Below are 27350 nucleotides of genomic sequence, written 5' to 3' on the forward strand. Positions count from 1 at the left end.
TTTTTTTCCATTCTAAAAATGATGCACGCTTATGATAGAAAATACATAAAAGTCGGCCAGGCGCAGTAGCTCACGCCTGTAATCCCAGCACTTTGCAAAGGAGGCCAAGGCGGGCGGATCACGAGGTCAGGAGATCGAGACCATCTGGCTAACATGTTGAAACCCTGTCTCTACTAAAAATACAAAAAAAAAAAAAAAAAAAATTGGCCAGTTGTGGTGGCGGGCGCCTGTAGTCCCAGCTATTCGGGAGGCTGAGGCAGGAGAATAGCATGAACCTGGGAGGCGGAGCTTGCAGTGAGCCGAGATCGCACCACTGCACTCCAGCCTGGGCGACAGAGCGAGACTCCGTCTAAAAAAAAAAAAGAAAAGAAAATACATAAAAGTCGAAGGAAAGCAGGAAGAATCTCCTTCAGGTCCATCACTTAATAATAACTAAGATTTTGATGTATTCCCTCCAAACACTTTTAAAAGTTGTGATTTGGGGCCAGGTGTGGTGGCTCACACTTGTAATTCCAGCAATTTGGGAGGCCAAGGCAGGCGGATCACCTGAGGTCAGGATTTCAAGACCAGCCTGGCCAACATGGTGAAACCCCCATATCCACTAAAAAAAAAAAAATACAAAAATTAGCCGGGTGGGGTGGCGGGTGCACCTGTGGTCCCAGGCACACCTGTGGTCCCGGCTACTCTGGAGGCTGAGGCAGGAGAATCACTTGAACCCAGGAGGCGGAGGGTTTCAGTGAGCCAAGATAGCGCCACTGCACTCCAGCCTGGGCAACAGAGCAAGACTCCATCTCAAAATAACATAACATAACATAACATAACATAACATAACATAACATAACATACCATACCATACCATACCATAATAACAGTTGTGGTGATTTGGTAATATAAAAGCATATATAATTATTTTGAATATCTCTCATTATAATACATTGTCATTGGGAAAAAAATAGAACAGGAAGAAAAAAGAAAGAAAACATAAATATTAAACAGAATCCCCCAATCTCAGACACAATCCAGGTTCCTCCCTCCACCTCCTACTGTTTTCTGGGACTTGTGGTTTTGGTATGAATGTTTTTTTAAGGACATATATGGGGAAGGGAGGAGAGGAAGCAGCACTTTGGCTTGTCCAAAACAGGATTTATGACTTAGAAACACAACAACTGCCCATTTTTCTGGTTGCAACATATCTTCAGTTTCTGAACCAGGAGCAGAGAGTGAGGGGAAAATGAGATATTTACACCTTGCACTTTCTTATCAAGTACAACAGGGGGTTTAATTCCACTTCTCAACCCACCTCCATCGCTTCCTAATCTGTGGGAAGTCTTGATTCTGGCCATGGGTTGATTTTCAATGCTGGTTTTCCGTGTCTTTCTTAGAGAGTTTTTGTCTTTTTCTGGGTCTTCACAGGTATGTTAGTGGGCGTATCACTAACTGCTTGCTAGGATCCACTTTATGTATTATTGAAAAATTATAATTTCATATATTTATGGGGTATAAAGTGATGCTATGTGCAGAGAGTGTGGAATGAGAGAACCCACTTTAAAAGTTCATCCTTATCCTATGTGACCTCTCATGGCATTTCTCCCCAGCAACCACTTCCTCCTGCTCAAAATGCTCACCTCCCTTGATTTCTGTGACACCACCGTCACTGCACTGTCCCTTTACCTTCTGATCTGTCCTTTTCTGTTCATTTTGCTGGTTCCTCTTCCTCGGCCATCTTTCCCTAGGGTTCATTCTTGCTCTCTCTTCCATCCCCTCTATGACTTACACAAGGTTAATTCTCCCTCCCTGATCCACCCCTGCAGCCTCAGGACCACATACTCAGTGGCTTGCTGCACACCTCCCCCTGCTCATCCCTCAGGAATCTGAGATTCCACATGTCCACAGCCTCCTCATCGCCTTTCCTGGAATTTGTTCTTCTTGCTGGACTGATGCTGTCTCATCCTCTTCCATTCACCCACAAGGGTTGGCTCAGTGTCATCTTTAGCTGTCTCTCCCCTTTACCCCACATACCACTGAGTCCAGCTTAACTTGCTTGGTTTTGGGGGTGGGGGTTGGGGGTTGGTACATTTTCATTGTGAAGTAATTTCAGGGCCAGGCATGGTGGCTCACACCTGTAATCCAGGTACTTTGGGAGGTCAAGGCAGGAGGATGGCTCCAGGCCAGGAGTTCGAGACCAGCCTTGGCAACACAGTGAGATATTCTAATATTTCCCTTTTATTTCTTCTGGCAGCATAAGACCGGCATCTTCTGTTGTTTCTCTCGACTCTCTTCTTTGAGATTTGATCGTTTTTTCTGTGTAAATACTCATTCCTTTATGATTTGTTATTGCATAGTTAGTGGACTTTTCCATGATTTCTATACACCAGTCTTCAAGGAGAAATATTTATTTATTTGTTTATTTACTTATTTATTTTAGTGTAAACATAACTTTGTAAAAAATTTTATTTGTACATCTTTTTTTTTTTTTTTTATGGAGATGGAGTTTAGCTCTTTGGCCCAGGCTGGAGTTAAATGGCATGATCTCGGCTCACTGCAACCACCACCCCCCCCAGGTAGAAGCGATTCTCCTGCCTCAGCCTCCCCAGTTGCTAGGATTACAGGCACCCGCCCCCACACCTGGCTAATTTTTGTATTTTTAGTAGAGATGGGGTTTTGCCATGTTGGCCAGGCTGGTTTCGAACTCCTGATCTCAGGTGATCCACCCACCTCAGCCTCCCAAAGTGCTAGGATTACAGGCGTGAGCCACCGTGCCCAATCCATACATAATTTTTTAAAGCTTGATATTTTACTCTCCAGTGATCAGGACTGATTTTTGTGTCAGATTCACCTTACCTAAAACTTCACACTTGAAAAGGACAACTCAGAGTTGGGGGGGAATTGTCATATACAGCAGAAAGCAAAATCTCAACAGATTCCCCCTTTGGATTACGCAGCACTTCAAAGGTTGGGGTTCACTTTTCAAGCACCGTCTCTACTGCATGCACAGCTTCGTGTGGTGCAATCATTTTGCGTGGGAAAGTCTTTCCACTGTCACACCCTTATTCTGCAGCGTCTGCCCCCAGCAAAGTGAGATTGAAAAGCATGGGCACATTTTTCCAAAGTTCTGTAAAGTGTCACGCATGGGGGGAAAATGCCAGGTAATCACATAGAATGTCAGAATTGTACTCAGGTTCAGTTTCTTTGCCATCACTCTGCTATCACTGCTTGTTTTGAGTCTACTATTTAAATACAGGGATATGGGATATGACGGGTTGGAGGTGCAAACTGCACCAAAGTTAGCTTGAACAAGAAGAACCAAAATGGATGTACTCTGTAAACAAACAAATACACTTTGCAGAGTCTACATATACCAGGGCAAAATGTCTACCTGGGAATTCTCCAAATAAACTTCCACTTTGAACCTAACATTTACGAAAAGATAAGTAGTAAGAATTTGCTTATGTGAATTGTACATATGTATGTGTCTATGTATGTGTGTTTATGTATATATGTATACTGAATATATAATTATATCTAAAAGCAATGGGAGCAATTGCTCAGATGTTTTAAGGGAAGACTGTTTTATCACTGAATTGTTCGGCACATGGTGATAATAAAAAGCACCTCAATTTTAGTCTGTTTTACTACTTTTAAATTCTTAAAAAACACCACTCGCTGCCTGCACCCAGACCAGATGATTCCCGCCCTTGGTATGTCACTAATTCAGTGCCTCATGTCAGGAAGCAGGTGATTGTCAGTTTGTTCCAATATAGGTTGTGTTAACTTTGATCACTTGATGAAGTCCCCTGTAAAGTTACATGTTTCCCTTTGTCACTAATAAGTAACATGAGGAGATACTCTAAGACCACACTAATGTCCTGTTCCTCATCAGGCTTTCACCCGGGAGTTCTACTACCCTCTGATGATTTTCCAACTCTCATTTCTGTACTTAGTAGTTGGCATTCTACTGTAATAAAAAGCATTCCCTTCTCCCTACTTTATTTCCTTATTTATGTCAGTATGGATACATAGATTCATATTTTTTCAATGGGTGATAGTCTGTTACTATCATTATTTATTTTGGTTTTCAAATTATCCCTGATTTGGCCAGTGGGAGCGTTTTCAGGTTGGTTCCTATGTCCTTCTGACATGTTCCCATCTGATATGATTTTGTTCTGTGTCTCCACCCAAATCTCACCTTGAATTGTAATCCCTGTAATCTCCACGTGTCAAGGGCAGGACAAGGTGGAGGTAATTGGATCATGGGGGCCGTTCCCCCATGCTGTTCTCGTGATAGTGAGTGAGTCTCATGAGATCTGATGGTTTTATGAATCTAGCATTTCCCCTGCTTGCACTTACTCTGTCCTGCGCCCCCATGAAGCAGGCGCCTGCTTCTCCTTTGCCTTCCGCCATGATTGTAAGTTTCCTGAAGCCTCCCCAGCCATGCAGAACTGTGAGTCAATTAAACTTCTTTCTTTTATAAATTAGTCAGTGTCGGGTATTTCTTCATAGCAGTGTGAGAACGGACTAATACACTATCATTCTTTTGAGCACTTCCCTACTTTCTGATGTGTACCACTATGTATTATTAAAAACCCATGTGAGTATATGTACCAGTAAGTATATGAGTACCAGGAAATGATCTAGGGGGCCCCAGAGGGAACATTTGGGGCCCCTATTAGGGCCCACGTTTGGGGTCTTGCCAACAACATTGGAACAGGAGACAGCAAATCTGAGATCTACCTTTAGCATCGTCTGCAACTCCCCACCAGAGTGAGTGTGCTGCCACTGTTCTGTCCAGTATAAATACTCTGGCATATAATAATCTATTATTAGTGGTATTTGATAATAGTGCCACAGACACAAATTGGGGGATGGAGTAGGTGTTATCTGGCTCACAGCAGTACTCCCAGAACTAATTCACTGTGTTGGTAGTCTCCATGCCCTCAAGCAGCACCTTCTGGGAAACCACTCCTGCTGGGGCTGCCATAACAAAATGCCATAAGCTGGATGGATTAAACGACAGAAATTCATTTTCTCACAGTTCTGGAGGCTGGAAGTCCAGGATCGAGGCACCTGCATGGTCCGGTTCTGGTGAGGCCTCTCTCCTCAGCTTGCAGAGGGGGCTTTTCATCGTGTCTCCACATGGCCTTTTCTCTGTGTGCATACGTCGAGAGGGAGAGAGAGAGAGAACGCTCAGGGGGTGTCTCTTCCTCCTCTTATAAGGACCCCAGTCCTATCGGATTAGGACCCCACCCTTATGACCTCATTTAACCTTAATTACCTCCTTTAAAGGCCCTGTCTCCAAATCCAGTCACACTGGGGGTTAGGGCTTTAACATATGAAGTCTGGGGAGACACAATTCAGTCCATAACAACTCCCTTCGCTCTGGCTACATGACCCTTCCTTTCTAGCTGCATTGATTGGCTGAGGTGCAAGCACCTGACCTAGGCTTGGCCAATCACAGCACCTCACTTTCCTCAGCTATTGTGATTGGTTCAGCCACGGTCACATGACTCAAATAGGCTTTCCAAGGGATTTTATTTTGTAGTTTGAAGCAGAGATCTCTTATTTTATTTATTTTATTATTTTATTTTATTTTATTTTATTTATTTTATTTTATTTTATTTATTTTATTTTATTTTATTTATTTTATTTTATTTTATTTATTTTGAGACGGAGCCTCACACTGTCACCCGGGCTGGCATGCAGTGGTGCGATCTCAGCTCACTGCAACCTCTGCCTCCCAGGTTCAAGTGATTCTCCTGCCTCAGCCTCCTGAGTAGCGGGGATTACAGGCGCCTGCCACCACGCCTGGCTAATTTTTTTGTATTTTCAGTAGAGACGGGGTTTCACTATGTTGGCCAGGCTGGTCTTGAATGCCTGACCTCTGATCCACCTGCCTTGGCCTCCCAAAGGTGCTGGGATTACAGGCGTGAGCCACTGCACCCAGTCACAATTTTTTTTAAATAAAAGGCTAGATAGTAAATATTTTCAGCTTTGGGAGAGAAGGAGTATATGGTCTCTGTCACAACTATCAATCCTGTGTTAAACTCTGCCCTTGCAGGTAAAAGCTCTATGAAGTGATTCATAGATTTCATAGATGCTCATTTTTATTAGCATGTGGTTCCAGCGTCTTTAACACAGCCTTCAAGGTCTCCCTGTCCTCAGCAGCTGACGGAGTAAAGAAAGAGAAACCTCTACTCACATACCATTGGCCAGAACTAGTCACATGGCTCCACCTGGCTACAAGAGGCCTGGGAAATGCAGTTTACTTGTGGGCCCAGGAAGAAGAAATGGGTCTGATGTACATCCAGCCATCCTCTGCCAACGACTCCACCACAGATCATCATGAGGACTGAGGGGAAGAATACCGTAAAGACTTAGGACAGCGTCTGGTCCACATAAGCACCCAATAAATGTTAGCTACGATTATTACTGAAGCTTCAGGGGGAAAGAGAAAGCACTCTTTTCCTTTCTGGTAGTAGAGCCATATCGATGTCATCTTGGAGCAGCCTGCAGCCATGGCTGCAACTGTGAGGAGAAGGTCAGCGTAGGGAAGAGATGCTGACACACGGAAAGAGACCAGTGAGATAGTCCTGACTGCACAGAAGTGTCTGTTGCAATCAAGCCTGTCCTTCTGCAGCCTTGGTCAGTCTGCTCTTAACAACAACAACAGTAACAGTACCTGACATCTATTAAACTGTGCTATGTGCCAGATGCTTCATTAAGCTCTTAACAGATAATATTTTTCTAATTCAAACCACAACCCATGGCAGGGGGAGGAGTCATTAAATCATTTTAAGGAGTTGATACCAGCATTTAATAAAAATTTTTAAATTTTATTTTTAATTGAAAAAATAATTGTATATATTTATGAGGTACGATGTGATGTGTGGTTTTGTTCTGTGGAGTTTTTTTTGAGACAGAATCTCGCTCTGTGCCCAGGCTGGAGTGCAATGGTGTGATCTCAGCTCACTACAACCTCCGCCTCTCAGGTTCAAGTTATTCTCCTGCCTCAGCCTCCCAAGTAGCTGGGATTACAGGCATGTACCACCACGCCCAGCTAATTTTTGTATTTTTAGTAGAGACGGGGTTTCATCATGTTGACCAGGCTGGTCTTGAGCTCCTAGTCTCAAGGGGTCTACCCACCTCAGTGCTGGGATTACAGGTGTGAGCCACTGTGCTTGGCCACAATGTGATATTTTGATGTATGTTTACATAGTAGAATGATTAAATAAAGCTAATTAACAAATCCATCACCTCATGTACTTATCATATTTTTGTGGTGAAAACATTGAGTGTCAGCATTTTAAAGAATAAACAAAATAGACTACACTAGACTAGACTAAACTAGAACATAAATTATCAGAGTATATTACATATAGTAGTAAGGGCAAATATTGTGTGTATATATATATATATATATTTTTTTTTTTTTTTAAAGAGGCAGAGTCTTGTTCTGTCACCCAGGCTGGAGGCTACAGTATCTTGAACTCCCAGGTTCAAGCAAGTCTCCTGCCTCAGCCTCTTGAGTAGCTAGCTAGCTAGGACTGTAGGTGCACACCACCACACCTGGCTAATTTTTTTTCATTTTTTGTAGAGATGGGATCTCACTATGTTGTCCTGGCTGGTCTCAAACTCCTGGCCTCAACCGATCTTCCCAAAGCCTCCCAAAGTACTGGGATTGCAGGCATTAGCCACTGCAACCGGCCTGTTTTATGAGCATTTGTCTTCGATTTATGTGTGTGTTGGGTGATGATATAAAGTATGTTTCTCAACGTGGGCTGCAGTCACTGCACTAATTCATTGCACTAATCCAGCCTTCACCTAGTGAAGGAGGTATTACTATGAGCCCGTCCTATAAATAGGGAAGGTGAAGCCCTGAGAAGTGACCTCACTTGCTGTGGGCTGCACAGTTAGAAGGGGCAACAGTCAGCACTTGCACCCCCAACAGTCTGGCTCCTGAATCTCCCTCTAAGGTCTACCCTAACACCCTTCCAATAAATCAGTAACTTCTCTTTCAGCTTAAGCATCTTTAAGTTGGATTTCTGTGCTGTGCAAACCCAAGAGTCCTGACCAACAGAAGGAGGGAGGAACAGCATTGACAAGACTGACAAAGGTCCACTGCTTGACCAAACTCTAGTCAGGCTTCTAAACCTTCTCCTAGGTCCACCCATATGCCCACCCTGGCCTGTCTTCAGCAAGAATCCTGTTAGGTCAGTTTAGCCAGAATTTCCCTTATCTCTGATGTTTCCTCTTAGTAATTTTCCATGCACTGACCCTCACCCTGCTTCTGGGCTATAAATTCCCACTTGCCTGTTCTGTATTCAACATTGAGCCCAATCTCACTCCTCCACTACAAAATCCTATTGCAGTGGTCCCTATACCTATAGTGACAGTCCTGAGTAAAGTCTGCCTTACTGTGCTTTAGCAAGTATACTTGAATAATTTTTTCTTTAACAAGGCACAGATATGGAGAGAGGAGGCCAGGTCCTAGGCTAGGCTTAGCCTGGAGTTTGCTGGAGACCTTCAAAATGACACCTCGCTTTTCCAAGTATCTGTTTCCTTCTCCTGGCAAATGAAGATGGCAATAGTGTCTCCCTTACGGGCATCGTGAGGAAGAGAGATAACCTAGGAAAACTAATCATGTATCTGGCCAGGAGTGCCTGGGGGGCGGGGTGGGACAGGGACAGCACATGCAAAGGTGTGGGGAAAGCATTGAGCAGAGCAAGGAGAAATCAGCACAGCAAAGCAGTATTGCAGGGCCTCAGAGGCTGGATGACGAGGAACATGGTCCATTACCAAGCAGAGTCCTGGGAGGTTCCAGAAGAGTAAAGTGAGGAGTTCCCAAGTGTCCTAAGGTACAGACAGACATTTCCTATGAATTAAACTTGAGGAACACACAACACGGTGCCTCCATCACAGGTGGCTAACAGAGGAGAGTCAAGCATCTTAAATCTATGACCCGGGACTGCAGGGGGAGTGAGGAAGCCCAATGATTGACCTCAGCTGAGGCCTCAGCCATTCCCAGGGCTGAACAGCAGGCTCCGTGCAGAGCAGGAAGCCAGGAGCTGCTCAGAGGGCAGGCAGCTGTGAGGCCTCCTCTGGGAAACCACTCTTTGATCTCCCTGGCAGCAGAGGGGTCCCACTTCCTGCATCATAGAATGCCTGCTCTGGAAGGGACCTCAGAGTACGTGGACCCAACCCCACTGGACAGATGGGAGCAATGCTGCCCTGAAAGGTGCAGGCTTTGGTCAAGGCTGCACAGGGAGCCAGTGGACAAGTCAGGACCAGCATCCCAGCTGCTGTGCTGGTCCTAGACCTCCCTGTTCCTCCTGCTTCCTCTCGCTCAACGGGAAGGCAGCAGGGAGGGCCTGCTCCTTCCGATCTCTCTGATGCGGAGGGTCCATTTCCTGCCAAAGCTGAATGAGTTCAAAGGCCCCTGGATGGTCAGGGGATCTGGACAGTACAAGATGGGGCGGGGGGGTCTTTAAATCACAAAGACTACTTTCTCCTTTGAGATTTTTTTAAGTGGAAAGAAGCCAATTTCCTAGCATTCGTTCTTCTGATGTAGCCCTTGGCAAAAATGATGACACGGCGTGGGTGGGGAGGGAAGGAAACTTAAGGTATTTGAGCTCCTACTGTATGCTGGGCTCTGTGCCATGTGAATATAACAATCTTTCATGGCAGGTGTTAGTTTACTCATTTCAAAGTTGAGGAAATGGAGATAGAGGGAGGTGAAGTAACTTGTGTAGGGTCACACAGCTAGGATTGGAGCCCAAGTTTCTCTGACTGAGGAGCAGTATTTGACTTTAGGCCACATCAGTACCCTAGGGGTTGTATTCTGGGTAATCCGAGTTCCACTGCCCCATTCATTCTTTCAACAAACACTTGGTGAATGTCTGGCAGGCAGCAAGTGCTTCAAGTACAGGAATAATCATAAAAATAGATGAGATTTATTGAGTACTTCCTATGTGTCAGGCCCCATTCATCCTAAGTGTTTACATGCAGAAACTCATTTAATTCCTGCAACAGTCATGTAAGGTGGAAACTATTAAATATCCCCATCTTAAGAGTGAAAGTGAGGCACACAGAGTTGAGAGGAGGCATCCCAGTTCCATAATTAGGAAGTGATGGAGCTAGAAGTCAAACTCTTATGTGCCAGAGTTCACTCTCTGGACCACGGCACTGCACTACCCTGCCAGGGCTCCAGAGGCACGAAGTCTCAGGGAAAGACAGACATGACTCCAGGTAACTATAAGAAAGTGTAAAAAGGGGCCGGGCTCGGTGGCTCATGCCTGTAATCCCAACAGTTTGGGAGGCCGAGGCAGGCTGATCATTTCAGGTCAGGAGTTCAAGACCAGCCTGGCCAACATGGTGAAACCCCGTCTCTACGAAAAATACAAAAATTAGCTGGGCGTGGTAGCAAGGACCTGTAATCCTAGCTACTCAGGAGGCTGAGGCAGGAAGATTGCTTGAGCCCGGGAGGCGGAGGTTGCAGTGAGCCGAGATTGCACCACTACACTCCAGCCTGGGCGACAGAGCGAGACTCTGTTTCAAAAAAAAAAAAAGTGTGAGAAGGGATGGGTGAGGGAAATGCAGGGCATTGCAGGCATGCAGAGAAAAGGCAGGCTAAAGCCAGAATGGGTGGCCAGGAAAGGCCTCTGAGAGCATGTGACAATGCAATCAATGCCTAAAGAGTGAACTGTAGTTGGTCAGGCAGAAAGGAAATAGACTATCTCAGGCAGAAGGAGCAATCAGGGGAACTAAAGGATTTTGGTCTGCCCAGGGCTTAGAGTGAGAATGGGAGTACAGAATGGGGAGATCTGAAGCTGAGGAGGATGCAAAGGAGCAAAGAGCCTGAAGAGTACTGAATGCCACATTAAGAAGTTTGATTTTTATCCTATGGGCAACTGAGTCTCAGTGCGTGACCCTGGACAGGACACATAACCTCACTGCATTTCAGTTTTCTTCTTAGTAAATTGGGACTAAGAGAAACTATTTTGCATACCTGTAGTTATTCAGTGGAAGAAATGAGATGATGCATTTGTAGTAAGAACCTTACAAATGTTAGTTTCCAGCCTCCACCTCTCCACCACTGAAATGAAGAACACAGAGACGCAGTTGAAGAAGCAGACAAGTGTCACAGGAGTGGTGCCGTGTGCCCATCAGGAGGCTTCAAGCAAGGAACAGAAACCCCAACTAAATACGGCTTAAGCCATAAGGAGGTCATTTTCTCACATAATAACAAGAGTGTAAGTTCTGGGGTTTGGAAATTCGGTGGCTTAATGATGTCTTCAAGCGGTGTCAGCTTCCTTCCCATACTGTCAATGCCTTGCCTCATGCTAACTAGATGAATGCAGTAGTGCCAGCCACCATCCGCAGACATGACAATGTCCAGTGAAAAATGCATTTCTGGCCGGGTGCGGTGGCTCACGCCTGTAATCCCAGCACTTTGGGAGGCTGAGGCAGGCAGATTACTTGTCAGGAGTTTGAGACCAGCCTTGCCGACATGGTGAAGCCCCGTCTCTGCTAAAAAATACAAAAAAAATTAGCCTGGCATGGTGGCGTGAGCCTGTAGTTACTTGGGTGGCTGAGGCAGGAGAATCGCTTGAACCCAGGAGGTGGAGGTTGCAGTGAGCTGAGATCACACCACTGCACTCCAGCCTGGGCAACAGAGTGAGACCCTGTCTCAGAAAAAAAAAAAAAATACATTTCCACTTACGCATCTTTAAAGGAAGAAACCTTTTCTGTAGACCTCTTCATCAGACTTCCCCTTAGGTCCCATTGACCAGTATTGGCTTGCATGCCTTTTGCCAAACCAATATCTGGCAAGGGGAATATAATCATGATTGGCTTAGACCAATCACGACTCATGCCCCAATACTGAGGAGTGCCCTGTCCTCTGAGTGTTTGGCCTCAAGGGAAAAGGACCCAAGCAAAACAGGCCCTTCCAGCCAGGAAGAAGGAGGGATGGATTTACATAGGTCATCAACATCATCTGTGACTCCAAGAACCAAGTCCAGGTTCTGGCCAATAACAGTAATTTCAGTTCCCACCTACTGATGGGCTTAGGCTCCAGCAACCTTCTATAGCCCCTGATGTCAGCACAGGATGAGAAAACATCCTGAGCCTTAGAAGTTGTCTTAGTAGGGCTGAGGGAGCTGGGGTGTGTCCCTTGTACCCCCTTGGTCCAGCTCAGTGCCTCCGGAGGAATCCATCATTCGCTCATTCAATCCACAAATATTAATTGGACATTTATTTTGTAGTGGGGACACAATGATAATCAAAACCCAGCATGGACCCTGCCCTTACTGACCTCAATCTCTAGTTGGGGAGACAACAAAATAACTACACAGGCATGTGTAAAATGACAACTGTGTCAGTTGTGGACTGACAGGTAAGTGGTGCTATGGGAGGAAATATCAGGGGACTTGACCCCAACAGGGAGATCGGGGACTGTGGATTCCACAGGTATCTTTTGGAGCCCAGGGTCAGCCACTTACTGGCTGTGCAACTTTGCAATGATAATTTGTTTGACATCTCCGTTCCTTGGTCTTCATTGGGAAATAGCTAAAGCACGAGGAAATGTCTCTTAGGATTAGTAGAAAAAACAAATGAGATGATGTGGCCATCGTGCAATAACTGCAGTTCTAAGAAACCTCATGCAATCAACAAACCAGTAGAATAGCACAATGGTTGTGGCTCTGGCTCAAGCTAGACTATACGTGTGTGAGGCCCAGCTCCGCTTCCTTCTAACTGTTTGACACTGAGCAATCGTCTCATCTCTCTATGCCTTGGTTTCCCTATCTGTAAAATGGAGCCAGTAACAAAGAGCATTGCGTGAAAATTAAATAGATCATTATGCAAATCTCTTAGCACAAAGCCATCACATAGTAAGTTCAATAAGCGTTAGTGAAGTTTATTATTCTTGTTGTGGTGGTTCTTTTGAAATTAATCATAAAAACAAATGTGAAAATGTGGTTGGGTTAGAGATTTTCAGTCTAGCAACTGCAAAGTCATTTTTCTTGTTGATACCTTAATAATAACAGTGTTTGCCCTAGCAATATGTGTATGGTTATGAAAGTTTTATATCCCTGAGCATCCCTGAGCTTCGATTACATCTATATTTTCTTTCAGAGTGCTGGCCTTCCTATTTCTAGCACCACCAGCACCATCAGTAACACACCTTGAGAAGCAGCCATTGTTCGGATAAACAAAGCAAAACCCAGCCAGCAGCCTCACGGCAGCCCAGCCGCAGCTTCCAGGCTGCTTCCGGCTTGCGCTGCTGTATAACCAATCACAAGCCGCAGGATGCAAATCGTGTTCCCTAATTGATCCATCAAGGTATGCACAGATCAGGTTATGAAAACTGGCACTGTGGGAGGAATGTCTGCACGTGCGAACACTTAGCACTGGGCCCGACACATGTGAAGTATTCGGTGAACATCAGCTATTGTTATTAGTATTATGTATCCTACAGATGGTGGGAGCATCAGACTCTTATAAGCTGGAGAGAGCCATGACTGGTTTTGCTTTTCCTTTCCTTGGTAAAACGACTGTAGCCTCTTTAGGTTATCATGTTATTACTACACCTGCTTCATAGGGTGGGTATGAGGAGTCCATGAGTTGGTGCGCGGATGTATTTGGAACGGTTCCTGTACAGCATAAGCACTCGGTAACAACAATAATAGCTAATACTCATTGAGAACTTTTCAGGTTTACTTTCCAGATTTAATCCTCGCCACCCACCAATGAGGTGGGTATTAACACCACTCCCAGTTTACAAGTGAGGAAATTGAGACATTGGAATGTTAAATAACATGCTTAAGTCACACAGTAAACATAAACATCAGCTGCTATGGTTATAGCTTTTTTTCAAAATAGGGCATTAATCTGAAGAGTCAGTAGAAGCACAGCTATATGTTAAAAAACAAACAAAAAAACCCAGCTTTTGCATAGAAGAATGCTTCAAAATGTAAATAGTGCTTATCTCTAAATGGTATGCATGTGGGTAGGGATCCCTCCTTTTTTCATCTATCTGTGTCTTCAAAGTTTTCCATTAGCAACATGTATTACTTTTATATTGGTGAAAAATAATAATTTTTAAATGTATGTGGCAAAAGCCTAGACGGACAGAGAGCAGAGGGAGGGACGCGGGTTACTAGACAATTGTAATCACTAACGGGGAAGAAGGTAGGGTCTGAACCAGCTGTTGACTGGGGGCTGAGGGGAAGAGAGTGTGGATGCAGGTGATTTTAAGAAGGCAGAATAGGGCCGGGAGTGGTGGTTCATGCCTGTAATCCCAGTGCTTTGAGAGGCCAAGACAGGCAGATCACGAAGTCAGGAGTTCAAGACCAGTCTGGCCAACATGGTGAAACCCCATCTACACTAAAAATACAGAAAGCTAGCCAGGTGTGGTGGTGGGCACCTGTAATCCCAGCTACTCAGGAGGCTGAGGCAGGAGGATCACTTGAACCCGGGAGGTGGAGGTTACAGTGAGCTGAGATCATGCCACTACACTCCAGCCTGGGCAACAGAGCAAGACTCCGTCTCACAAAAAAAAAAAAAAAAAAAAAAAAAAAAAAGGCAGAATAGAAATGACTTTTTGACTGATTGGACATAAGTGAAGGAGCTGCCTAGGATCCACTCATTCATTCCACAGATGGCTAATAAGCTCTTTCTAGAATTCTAGGCACTGTTCCAGAAGCCAGGGTTGCATAAGACAGATAAATCCCAGAGCTCATGGAGCTTCCATTTAAAACTGAGAAAAGATGTCAGTGCTTGTGGGGTCAGATGTTAAGGGTTGTGGAGAAAAGGAAAGAGAGGGGCTAGAGAGTCCTGGGTGGGGTGGAGAGTAGTCAGGGAACCCCACCCCCACCCCCAACCTTCCTGACCCTTAGAAACATTTGAACAGAGGCGGAAGGAAATGTGAGAACAAGCCCTACAGATACCTCGAGGAAAACCACCCCTTGCAGAGGAAACGGCAATCACAAAGGCTTTGCAGCAAGAGCATCTTCAGGGAAGAGCAAGTAAGGCTGGGGTGGCTGCGGAGAGGGAGGGACCGAACAAGCAGTAGGAGATGAAGTTCGTTAGCCATTGCCAGGACTTGGACTCTTATTCTGAGGGATGTGGGAAGTGGCGGAGGTTTCCAGTAGAGGAATGACAGGCTTGACCTTCACTTTAAAATGATCACTGAGGCTGCTGTGTGGGAAATAGACAAGGCAAAGTTGGAAGCAGGGAGGTCTGTTAGGAGGTCTTTGCAATAATCTTGGAGAGATGATGATGGCTTCCAGAGTGGCAGAGTCACACTGAGGAGTGATTGGATTCTGAATCTTTGAATAGAGCTGATGGCATTTCCTGACTTCTTGGATTGTGGTGCAGAAGAGGAGTCAAGGGTGAGTCCCAAATTTGTGGCCCATGCAACTGGAAGAATGCAGTAAACATTTCCTAAGAAGGGAAAGACTGCCTGAGAACCAGATTTGTGGAAGGCAAACCAGAGTCTGGTGTTGGATATGTTGAGTTTGAGATACCTTTTAGATGTCTGTGTGGAGAGGTCAGCTAGACAAGTGGATGGACTGGAAAGAAGTTCAGAGGAAAAGTCAGGACTGGGGACAAAAATTTAGGAGGCCTCAAAGTATAGATGATATTGAAAGCCTGAGTACCAGATAGGAAGGTCTAGGAGTGAGCATAGCAAGGGAAGGATGACTCCTGGGTTTCAGGCTTGGGCAACTGGAAGGATAATTTTCCTTCTTCAGAGATGGAGGGCACAGGAGCAGGAGCAGGTGTGGAGGGGAAGATGATGTGCCTACTTGTGGACACACAGATTTGGGGTCCTGGAGGACATTACAGAGGGGAAGGGAGTAACCTGGCTCTAGTCGGATGTAGAGGTCATGAGCTCAGAAGAGAGGATTGGGCAAAAGCCAGAGCCAGGGGGCAACTGAGGTCCCAACAAATTTATGTAAAAGAAATGCAAATCTCCATAAACCTGAGCCCTTTTCACAATTCCGAGTCAGGGCAAACAGGTGTCAATGCAGGTGTTCTAGGGATTAACAGGAATTTGAACTCACAGGTAAATTTCAATCTTTTCTGAGGAAACACGCTCAGTAAATAACTGAGTGGGAAAAAAAAAAGACCCCTTCCCTCTCCATTTCTGAGCACCATCTGGCTTCTCTAGGGCACCTGAATGAGAGGTGCCCTAGAGGTGCTCTCTAGGGACTCTTGAGAGACTGGAAAGGGATCCAATGGGATAGAAACAGGAATGGTAGAGCCAGGAGTAGGACTGGTGGCCTCTACAATCTGTTGCTGCATAGCAAATACCCCCAGCTTGGCAGTACAAAGCAACATTTTTATTAGGCTCATGGATTTGGCAGTCAGGAATTTGGACAGGGCACTGTAGGAATGGTTTATCTCTGCCTCTTGATGTCTAAGGCGTTAACTGAGAAGGCTCCAGTGGCTGGGGACTGGAGTCATCTGGGGGTTCCTTCACTCACACGTCTGGCTCCTGGCCTTGGATGGCTGAAGGCTGGGCTTAGCTGGGAATGTCTCCTTCATGGCTTATATATGGCTTGGGCTTCTTATAGCATGGCAGTTGCGTTCTGAGCAGGAACGTCTAAAGAGTCAGTGTCTAGAGAGAGCCAGGTAGAAGATGCCCAAAGGCCTAGCCTCAGAAGTCACACAGTGTCACTTCCACCATACTCTATTGGTCAAAGCTGACACAAGCCCACTCAATTCAAGGGGATGGGGCATCGACCCCACTTCTTAATAGGAGGAGCTTCAAAGGATTTGTAGCCAATTTTCTTAGTAACAGTTTTATTGAGATATAATTCACGTGCCATACGATTCACTCATTTAAAGTGTATAGTTCAATGATTTTTAGTATATTTACAGAATTGTGCAATCCATCACCACAACCAATTTTAGAACATTCTTATCACCCCAAAAAAGAAACCTTGTACCCTATAGTTATCACTGTCCCCAATATTCTCATCCCTTCCCTCAGCCCCTGGCAACCAGTAATCTACTTTATATCTTCAGGGATTTGCCGTTTCTGGACATTTCATATAAATGAAACCATATAGTATGTGGTTTTTGTGATTGGCTTATTTCACTTAGCATAATGGGTGTCTTGTTTTGTTTTGCTTTTTGTTTTTGAGACAGAGTCTCAGTCTATGGCCCAGGCTGGAGTGCAGTGGCACAACCCAGGCTCACTGCAACTTCTGCCTCCTGGGTTCAAGCGATTCTCATGCCACAACCTCCCAAGTAGCTGGGCTTACAGGCATGCGCCACCATACCCAGCTAATATTTGTATTTTTAGTAGCGATGGGATTTCACCATGTTGGCCAGGCTGGTCTTGAACTCCTGACCTCAGGTGATCCACCCACCTCAGCCTCTCAAAATGCTGGGATTACAGGCGTGAGCCACTGCGCCCGGCCTCATTTAGCACAACGTTTTCAAGGTCCATCCATATTGTAGCAGGAATCAGCACCTCGTTACTTTTTATGGCCAAATGATATTTCATTGTACGAATACACCACATTTTGTTTATCCATTCATCAGCTGATGGAGATTTGAATTGTTTCTATTTTTAGGCTATTATGAATAATGCTGCTATGAATATTCATGTGAAAGTTTTGTGGCCAATTTTTAAAAACCATCACTGACTCACAGACAGGAGCTCCAAGGCTGGTGGACCCCAGACAAGATTTTGACATGCCTTAGCACTATGCCCTTCAGAAAAATCATTCAATATTTCTGAGCTCATCTGCAAAATGGGACAACAAAATATTCCTGGACAGGTGAGGATTAATGAGCTCAAGGCTGTGAAGTAATTTTTTAAATCATAAACTGAAAAGCTTTGTAAGAGATCTACATGTTGCCATCCCAACAGCACTCCCTTTCTTGGTAAAAGAACCCTGATTTTGGTCAGGTATGTGCCTCCTGGGGGCTTGACACCCACCCTCCCACCACAGTAGACAAATCGTGATCAGTCTAAACCAATCACAATAATCCATTGTCTTTGCCTATTTATGGTTTTGGAACGACCTAATGATGCATTACTGGTCAACGAGACAGAGGGGTCTGCTGGGGAACACTGAAGTAAATGGGTATCTTAGACCTAAAAATCATGCAAAAGAAAAAACCATCCCTTTTTAGCAAGACATCTTCATGTCTGCTTGTGAAACTGCATAGTAATCAGCTTGCTGAGTGAGATAAAATCTGAAGATTGACAGCAAGTTGATGTCAGCATTGAGCTAACCCTGGAGAAGTCTTGCCTCTGGATGACTTATGTGAGGTAATAAATGTCTTTATTCTTTAAGTCACTTGTAGTTGGGTTTCCTATAACTTGCAACGGAAAACATCCATACTTAAACACATCTCAGTATCTGTCTGTCTGTCTATCTACCCCATCTACTTTCAGAGAGGATTAGTCTTACCTTACAATAAAAGACACAGGGAGAAATCAATACAAGGGTAAACAAGCAACGATGGGAACTCATGCTTCTGGCATCATGGCATACCAAATACCCTGAATGACCCTTCTGATTAAAAGAGCTGTAGTTATTTTAAATACATATATATTTTTTAAATAAATCAGTTACATGAATCAGCTTACATTTAAGTAAAAGGAAAGCAACAACACAAAAAGTATAAGTAAGTAAAATATATATGTCAGAAGGTAATAATGCATAAAGAAAAATAATTTCAGGAAGAAGGATGAGAAGTACCAGGTGGAATAAGTGTGTTACCATTTCAAAGGGGTGGCTAAGGTAGGCCTCATTGGAATGGTGACATTTGAGAAAGGACTTAAAGATGATGAGGGCAAAAGTTATATAAATGTCTGAGAGAGAAGAATAATCAAGTAGAGGAAACAGCCAGTGTGAAGAGTCTATAGTGTGAATGTGTCTGAGACGTACAAGGAATAACAAAGCCAGTATGACTAGAATTAAATGAGTGAAGGGAAGAGTAGAAGATCAGTTCATAGTTGTAATGGATATGGAAATCTAGATGGGCAGTAGTTGTTGTCTTCTGGCTCTTGTGGTTTCTGTGGAGAAGTCCACTGTCAGTCCTATTGTAGATTCTTTGAATATATATCTTTTTCTCTCTGGCCTCTTTTAAGATTTTTCTCTTTGTCTTTGGCTTTCAGAAGTTTGACTACTGTGTGCCTGAATATGGTTTTCTTCGTATTCATTCTGTATAGAGTTCATAATTCTTAATGCATCTTATGACTTGATATCTTTCTTCAGTTTTGGAAATTCTCAACCATCATCTCTTCAAATATTGCATCTGCCCTATTTTCTCTTTCCTTTCACTTCGAGATTCCAATTATACATAATTTAGACATGTCCGTGTGTTTCATGTGTCTCTTTCATCGTTATCTCTTATAGATCTCTTGCAATTATAGGTCTCTTCAAATTATACATAATTTAGACATGTCCTCTGTGTTTCACATGTCTCTTACATTGTTATCTCTTATAGATCTCTTGCAATTATAGATCCCTTCCAATTATGTAAGAAACACATGAAACACAGTGGATACATTTAAATTATGTATCTCATATAGATAGCAATGTAAGAGACACAATGTTATTTGTATTTTTGCATCCTTTACACTCTCCTTACTTAGGTCTGGAAATTTGATTTATTTTCAGTTCACTAATTCTCTCTTCAGTTGTGTCTGATCTGTCGACAAACCCATCTATTGAGTTTTTTATTTCAACTGCTACACTTTTTAGTTCTAGAGTTCATTTTTGATAATTTCTATAGTTTCCAGTTCTCTGTTGAAATTTCCCATCTTTCCATTTAATTTATTTATCACTGTTACTTTAAAGTCTGATAGTGCCAATATCTGGACTCCTATGGGTCTCTTTCTATGATTTTTTTTCTCTTGATGTTTTGGTAAATTCATGTCTCTTTGCATGTTCAGTAAATTTTGATTAAATTTTAACATTGTGTATGAAAAATGTAGAGATAATTTGAAACTCTGGATCATGTTCTTTTTCTCAAGAGAAGATACACTTTTACTTGTGACAGGTAGCAGAGACAGATCACCTTAATGCAGTCAGGGACTAAGCTGATCCAAAGCTGGTCTTCAGCCTCTTTTTTCTTTTTTTTTTTTTCTTTGAGACGGAGTTTCACTCTTTTTGCCCAGGCTGGAGTGTAGTGACGTGATCTTGGCTCACTGCAGCCTCCACCTCCCTGGTTCAAGCGATTCTCCCACCTCAGCCTCCCAAGTAGCTGGAACTACAGATGCATGCCACGATGTCCAGCTAATTTTTGTATTTTTAGTAGAGACAGTGTTTCACCATGTTGCCCAGGCTGATCTTGAACTCCTGACCGCAGGTGATTCACCCGCCTCAGCCTCCCAAAGTGCTGGGATTACAGGCGTGAGCCACCATGGCCAGCCTGGTCTTCAGTCTTTATGATGGCTAATCTACTTCTGATTCACCCAAAATTACAAACTCTGAAAAGTGCTATGAAGGAGGTAAATGGTAATAGAACAGAGAGTAATTTGGGATAGGAGAGAGAAATATATGCAGCTTTAGCTAAGTGTATTAGTCCATTTTCATGCTGCTGATAAAGACATACCTGAGACTGGGCAATCTACAAAAGAAAGAGGTTTATTGGACTTACAGTTCCACGTGGGTGGGGAGGCCTCACAATCATGGCAGAAGGTAAAAGGCACATCTCACAGGGCAGCAGACAAGAGAAGAGAGCTTATGCAGGGAAACTCCTGTGTTTTTTTGTTTTTTTGATTTTTGTTTTTTTGAGACAGAATCTTGCTCTATCACCAGGCTGGAGTGCAGTGGCTCAATCTCAGCTCACTGCAAGCTCTGCTTCCTGGGTTCAAGTGATTCTCCTGCCTCAGCCTCCTGAGTAGCTGGGACTACAGGCACATGCCACAACACCCAGCTAATTTTTGTATTTTTGTAGAGACGGGGTTTCACCATGTTGTCCAGGATGGTCTTGATCTCCTGACCTCGTGATCCACCCACCTCAGCCTCCCAAAGTGCTGGGATTACAGACATGAGCCACCGTGCCCAGCTGGGAAACTCCTGTTTTTAAAACCACCAGATCTCATGAGACTTATTCACTCTCAAGAGAACAGCACAGAAAAGACCTGCCCCCATGATTCAATTACCTCCCACCAGGTCCCTCTCACAACACATGGGAATTCAAGATGAGATTTGGGTGGGGACACAGCCAAACCACATCACTAGGGTACTCAAAGAAGGCCTCTATGAGAGGTAACACTTGACTGCCAAACTGAATGATGAGAAGGAAACAGCCATGTGAAGATGTAGGTTCTTCCAGACAGATTAAGCAGCAAATGCAAGTGCCCTGAGGCTGAAATGAGCTTGGTAGCTTTGTGCAATAGAAAGAAGGCAGGATGACACTACAAGGTAGATAAGAGCTAGCTATTAGAAGTCCTGGCAAAGAGTGTGGATTTCAGGCACAGTAGGAAATTACTGGAAAATTTTACACAAGCAGTGGCATGATGTGATTCATGTTTTTAAAAGATCACTCTGGCTGCGAATGTGGAGAAATATTCATGGGAAATAAAACTTGAAACAAGGAGATCAGTGATATGACTATTTGCAGTAATGTAGATGAGAGATGCTGGCAGCCCGGACTAGGGTGCACTGCAAATGAAGAGAAATAGATGGATTTGAGATATATTTTGGAGGTAGGATTTACAGGGCTTGTTTCTAGGTTAGAAATAGGGTTGGTGGGGGGCCAAAAGGACTTGAGCAATTGGATGGATGGAGATGGGGAAGTATGGGGAAGGTATAGTTTTGGAGATAAAGGTCAAGCATTCCATTCTGATGCCATTTCCATGGTATACAAACAGCATTAATTTGATGGCTTTTGGTTGCAAGTGTCAAACTGGCTTAAGCAAACATGAGAAATTGTTGGCTAGTACTCTTGGGAAATACAGGCTCATGGACAGCTCATGAACCTATACTGGGCACTGTAACTGTCCTCAGAACACACATACTACCTCACTCTTTCTTTCTGTCTCCTTGTCGCCCTCTTCCTCCTCCACCTGCTTCTCCTTTTTCTCTCTACCTTCTTTGTTGGGATGATTTAATCCTCCACCCATGGAGGAAACTGTCTACAGTAGGAAGAAAGGCAGCCTTCCCACAGCCTATCCACTGCATCCTACTGCCCATCCACTGCATCCTACTGCCCCATCGTTCATGCTGGGTGAGATTATCCATCTGTTTAACCCTCTAGGAACAGACCAGACACACCTTAAAGTTAAGGACCAGTTCTTACTCCCTCTGAAACACCAGCTTAGTGAAATGAAAAATGAATTGTCTTTGGAATGAGTCAGTACCTGGCTCTGACATTTAGTAGTTGCTTGACCTTGGACAGCTCACTTAACCTCTCTGAGACTTATTTTCCTTATGTAAAAACTAGTGATTACAAATATACACTTGCACAAGCTGTGAGGATTAAATAAGATCTTGATGAGGAATGCCTGGTATAGTTTGGGCACTCTATGTTTTGATAACTATGGATATACAAAGACGGCAGCAACCCTGTGGGTATAATCTTGGCGATGTGGGTGTGGAGGAGTGAGGCTGGACTGGTTCCTGGCAGCAGGGAGGAAAAGCCAGTTTGGGACAGGGGTGCCTGAAACTCACTGTGCAGTTTCCTTGGGCAGGCCCACCCCAAACCTGGCCTCAGCCCAAGCCTGCCTGGTGGGGGCCCTTCCCAGGATCCCCACCCATAGTCAGGACAGGTCCTGGCCCGTACCTCACTCCTCTGCCTGCAGCTGGGGTTTGCTTAAGCCTCTCACATTCCCGAGGGATTGATAAGATTCTGGAAGCCACACCCACCACCCACTGCCAATCCCAGGGTTAGGAGAGAAACACCGGGTCTTGCCCTCCATGCCTCGGGCTGATGGTCGGCACCCCGCCCCCCCAGCACCGCCCTTCACATACACACATGGCCCTGTCTCTTCTTCACAGAACAGCACAACTCTAAGGAACCCCAAGGAGCCCTGCCACCCTCTTTCTGCTGACCCTTGCCCTGTCAATCTGATGGGCCACACCCTTCCACATTCCCCACAGAGCATCAACCAGTTTCATTCCTTTCCTCCCTACGAAACCCACAAATTCAAAGAACTTGCCCAGAATTCGTGGCATTCGGAGAACCATGGCTATAGGGTGACCTAACGGTGGCTGAATGTACCCACACCCGCTGGGTTGCTTCACCCAGATTATAGCTCCAAAGACTCTGGGTTCCTGGGACCCCATGTTGGAAAACACTGTTGGACAGATGGGGAAACTGAGGACCAGAGAGCAAAAGGAACTCACCCAAATCATAGTCAGGCCTGGCTGGGCAGTGGTAGTACCCAGGCCTGCGATGCTGCAAGCCAGACAGACTCCTGAGGCCTGCCCTCAGGACAAATCAGCCACAGATGGCGCCTCCACACCCACAGAGGCACCTTCTGGTGGGTGCATGACATAGTCCAACAGGACTGTAGGGGGGTGGGTTTGAAGGAACTGGGGGCAAACAGATGGCTCTGCCCTGACTCCCTGACTCCTCAGTGTGGCCTAGGACAAGTGGCTTAACCTCTCTGAGCTTCTGCGTCCACATCTTAAAGTGGAGATCAATCACAAGGTAACTGAGGGTTAGAGGATGTAATGCTTGTAAAGAGTTTAGCAGGAGGCCCAGCATATGGTAAGCAATCTACAAACAGCTGTTATTGCTATCATTATTAATAAAAACAATGGAATAGAAGTCTATAATCCTGCCTTAGCCATGGCACCAGATTGGAGATTGAGGGAAACTCAGGACAGGCCCCCAAACCCCCCACTGCAGAGTCCTGTGACCTTACAACCCCTTCCCTGCCCACCTTTCCTTCCCCACAAAGCCCACAGCCTCCAGGGCCTGGGCCCAGCACTCACCTTCTGCTCCACTGCGCTCTCCCTCTGCTGGCTCTGATGATTCATCCACCCCCAGGCCATAGTCATGCCCATCAGAAACCCATTTTTCCAGTTTCCCCTTCTGAGCCAGGGGCCTCTTCGGCCATGCCTCGTTCCCAGTATAAGGGAGGAGTAGGGGGACCCTGAGCTGGAAAAAGAGTATCTAGGGGGAGTTGGGGTAGCAAGGAGGAAGACGGGAAAGGAAGTAAGGACAGAAACAATTTCCTCCCTTGGCTTGAATTAGTCTAGAGCAGCTCTGATCCCTGGGCAAGGATAGACCCAGGTTTTTCAGGTGTGAGAGGTGGGGAGAGGTCAGGCTAGAGCCGTGATTTGCCACTGCTGAAAGCATCCTGGAAGTCCCTCCAGCACCTCAAACTCAGCAGAATTCAAGCAGAACTTACCCCATGTCAAAACTGCCCCTACTCCTCGGCTGTCCACACAGTCCCTCAGATAGGAAACCTGGGCATGCCCCATCTCACCCCTCTCCTGGCCAGCACATCTCACCCACGGCCATGCGCTGGCCTTTTCTGCCTGGGAACACCGTATCTTCCTGTTGGGCCCTGCTGCCCATGCTACCTGGTTAGGACTTCACAAGTCCTCCCCTTCCTCGCTGGGCTCCTCCCCTGCAATATTCCTCCATACTACCAAGTGAATCTTTCTTAGACACAGAATTAATCAAACATGTGGGCAGGCTTGAGACAGCAGGAGCCAACTTGTCTCTGTTCCGCTGATGAATGAATGGCGGGCAGAGGTTGGGAAGTGGGCTGGGCAGGCCCACTGTGGGCTCACACTCACTGAGCACCAACCGTACACTTTACCATCATCATACCCAGTGAAGGTGGGTACCACTGGACTCATTTCACAGATGGGGAAATTGAGGGTACAGAGGTCATGAATGTCACACCCAACCCCCAGCCAGAAGATGACAGAGTTGGATTTTGAACTCCAGTCTGACTTCAGAGCCTGATTCTCTTCAATGTTTAGAGGTATCTCTAGAGACTAAGGGGAAATAATTTGTGTTTGGGTTCCTTAAGGGTCAGTGAATCAAGTGGCTTCCTGAGAAAGGAAGGAAGTCTCTTGCGGGGGGCGGGGGGCGGGGGGTGGTGTATGTATATGTGTCTGTGTGTGTGTGTGTGTGTGTGTGTGTGTGTGTGTGTGTGTGTGTCCAGCTCCTGGGCAGACCTGTGCATCCAGCCTGAAAGTGAATGTTGCTGCCACTGCTGCCCTCCACTGACCAGAGGCAGAACTGTTCCAATCTCTTGGGAATCTGACTTCACAGGGGACTACATTGCCCAACTCCACGGACCCTGAGAAACCAGATGGGTTAAGGTTAAATCCCTAATATACAAAGAGTTCTTAAAAAGCAATAAGAAACAAACAAATGTAATCCAACAGAAAAAAATAGACAAAGGACATAAACAGGCCATTTCACAAAAGAAAACATCCAAATAGTCAATAAGCAGATGATCAATTTCACTAATAACCAAATAAATGATAATAAAAACAATAATGACAAGTTCACCCATTAGATAACAAATTAACAATGCCTTCTTTTAGAAAGAGTGCTGAGAAACAGGCATTCATGTATTGTCAGTAGCAGTGAGATTGGTACTAGCTTTTTGGAGGGCAATATCAAAAATTTTAATATTCACTTTTTTTTTTTGAGACAGGGTCCAGGCTGGAGTGCAGTGGTGTGTGTAATCACAGGGCACTGCAGCCTCGACCTCCAGGGCTCAAGTCATCCTCCTGCCTCAGTTTCTCAAGTAGCGTGGACCATAGGCGTACACCACCATGCCCAGCTAATTTTTAAATTTTTTGTAGAGGCAGTATCTCCCTATGTTACCCAGGCTGGTCTTGAACTCCTGAACTCGAGTGATCCTCCCACCTTGGCCTTCCAAAGTGCTGGATTATAGGCATAAGCCGCCATGCCCAGCCCCTACATTTTTCTACCTAACTGTTCTGCATCTGGAAATTTATCCTAAAAATGCAAAAGAGTATGTGTTTAAAGGTGTTTGCTGCTACAGTGTTTATGGTCCACCTATGGACTATAGAGAAAAATAGGGAGCCACTAAAAATAAAGAGGTAACTGGATTCTGCTCATGTTCATGCTGATCACGTTTATACATTTATGTAAATTGTATATTTGTATGTGAGTATGTAATCAAAGTAAAACTTTGACAGTAATAAGATAAATATTTTTTACATAGATATCCATGACATATTATGGAGTGAAAAACTGAGATTGCACCATAGTTAAAATACGATGATCCAGTTTACATAAAGTTGTGGGTGTGTGTTTGTTTGTGTGTGTGAACATAAGGAGTTATCTTGGAAGACTGTTACCAAAATCTTAATGGTGGCTACCTTTGTATAATAAGATTTCACTTAAATTTTACTTTCTCCTGTATACTTCTCTTATGGTTTAAATTTCTTTTTAATGAGTCTATATTATTTTAATAATGAAAACAATAAAGTTGTCTTCATTCTGAAGAAAGAAAACAGTCAGAAGATCTTGCTTCCCCAGCGGGGGGAGCCCAGTGGTAGGATGGGGGTGGCCCTGCTAGGAGAGCAAGCTGGTGGTTGGGACATTAAGGTGGGGTGCAGAGATCTGGAGCTGCATCTGACCCAGTGTAAAGTTGCGTGGAATGAGTCCTAGATGGTCAGAGAGGAAAAGGCCTGCTGGTCTAACGCCCTCTGTGTGAGGCAGGAGTGACAGATTACATGGCTCAGATTGGGCAAGGGAATTGGCCAAGGTTACACAGTAAGTTAGTGCTGAATTGGGCACCAAAACCCAGGCCTTCAGACCCTAGGCCAGGGCTCCTTCCTCACTGCTGTCACTTCATAAGGTGGATCTGAAGGTCAGAAGTTAGATCAGGTTAGGCAGCAGGTTTCCACTGAGATGGTGCTGTTACTGATTTGCTGGGAGAACAATTATCTCCAATTTAGCCTCCTTAGCACTGAGCCAGGAAGTCATTGCTCCCTGGGAACATCTTTGTGCCACGTGCCTGTTCCTGATGCTGAGCTGGAAGCTGGGTTGTAAGGGATGGATGGTGGCCTCTCTCCATCCCCAGTCTTCCTGCCTCCAGGACCGCCTCAGCAATTCATTCTCTACACCACCCTAGGGGGATTCCTTGAAAACTCTACTCCCACGCGTTGCCTCTGCTTGGAAAAGCTCTCTGTGGTTCCCCACCGCCCTTATTCAAGGCCTTCAGTGATGTGAACCCACCCTCCATTTGCAGCCCTTGCCCAGCCCCTCCAGCCACCTGCACTGGGGGCCCATTCTATGTGCTGACTCTACCAAGTCTTTTTACCTTCCTGTACCTTGGCTCATGCAACTCTTTCTATTTATTATTATATTCCTGCCTTCTATAAGTGCGAAGCTTTTGATCCTTCTTTAAAATCATCCTAAATAAATGTTCT

General features: G+C 45.0%; 1 protein-coding gene across 4 annotated transcripts in view; it reads right to left on the reverse strand.

Annotated features, from left to right (window-relative positions):
* Positions 1–27350, reverse strand: part of ZNF362 (zinc finger protein 362) — a 175895-nt gene that overhangs the window by 56855 nt on the left and 91690 nt on the right. For 2 of the 4 annotated variants that reach the window (XM_031013876.3, XM_031013879.3), the window contains exons 1-3: positions 11003–11089; positions 6201–6346; positions 5031–5145 (exon numbers count right to left, since the gene is read on the reverse strand). In XM_031013876.3, coding sequence (XP_030869736.1) covers positions 5031–5122 — 92 coding nt within the window. In that variant the 5' untranslated portion in view covers positions 5123–5145; positions 6201–6346; positions 11003–11089. Of the gene's footprint in view, positions 1–5030; positions 5146–5272; positions 5428–6200; positions 6347–11002; positions 11090–27350 lie in introns of those variants that run through there. The other 2 variants (XM_055390774.2, XM_055390782.2) reach the window with 2 other exon arrangements.

The sequence above is a fragment of the Gorilla gorilla genome, chromosome 1 (assembly GCF_029281585.2).
Source record: "Gorilla gorilla gorilla isolate KB3781 chromosome 1, NHGRI_mGorGor1-v2.1_pri, whole genome shotgun sequence".
Classification (NCBI taxonomy): domain Eukaryota; kingdom Metazoa; phylum Chordata; class Mammalia; order Primates; family Hominidae; genus Gorilla; species Gorilla gorilla.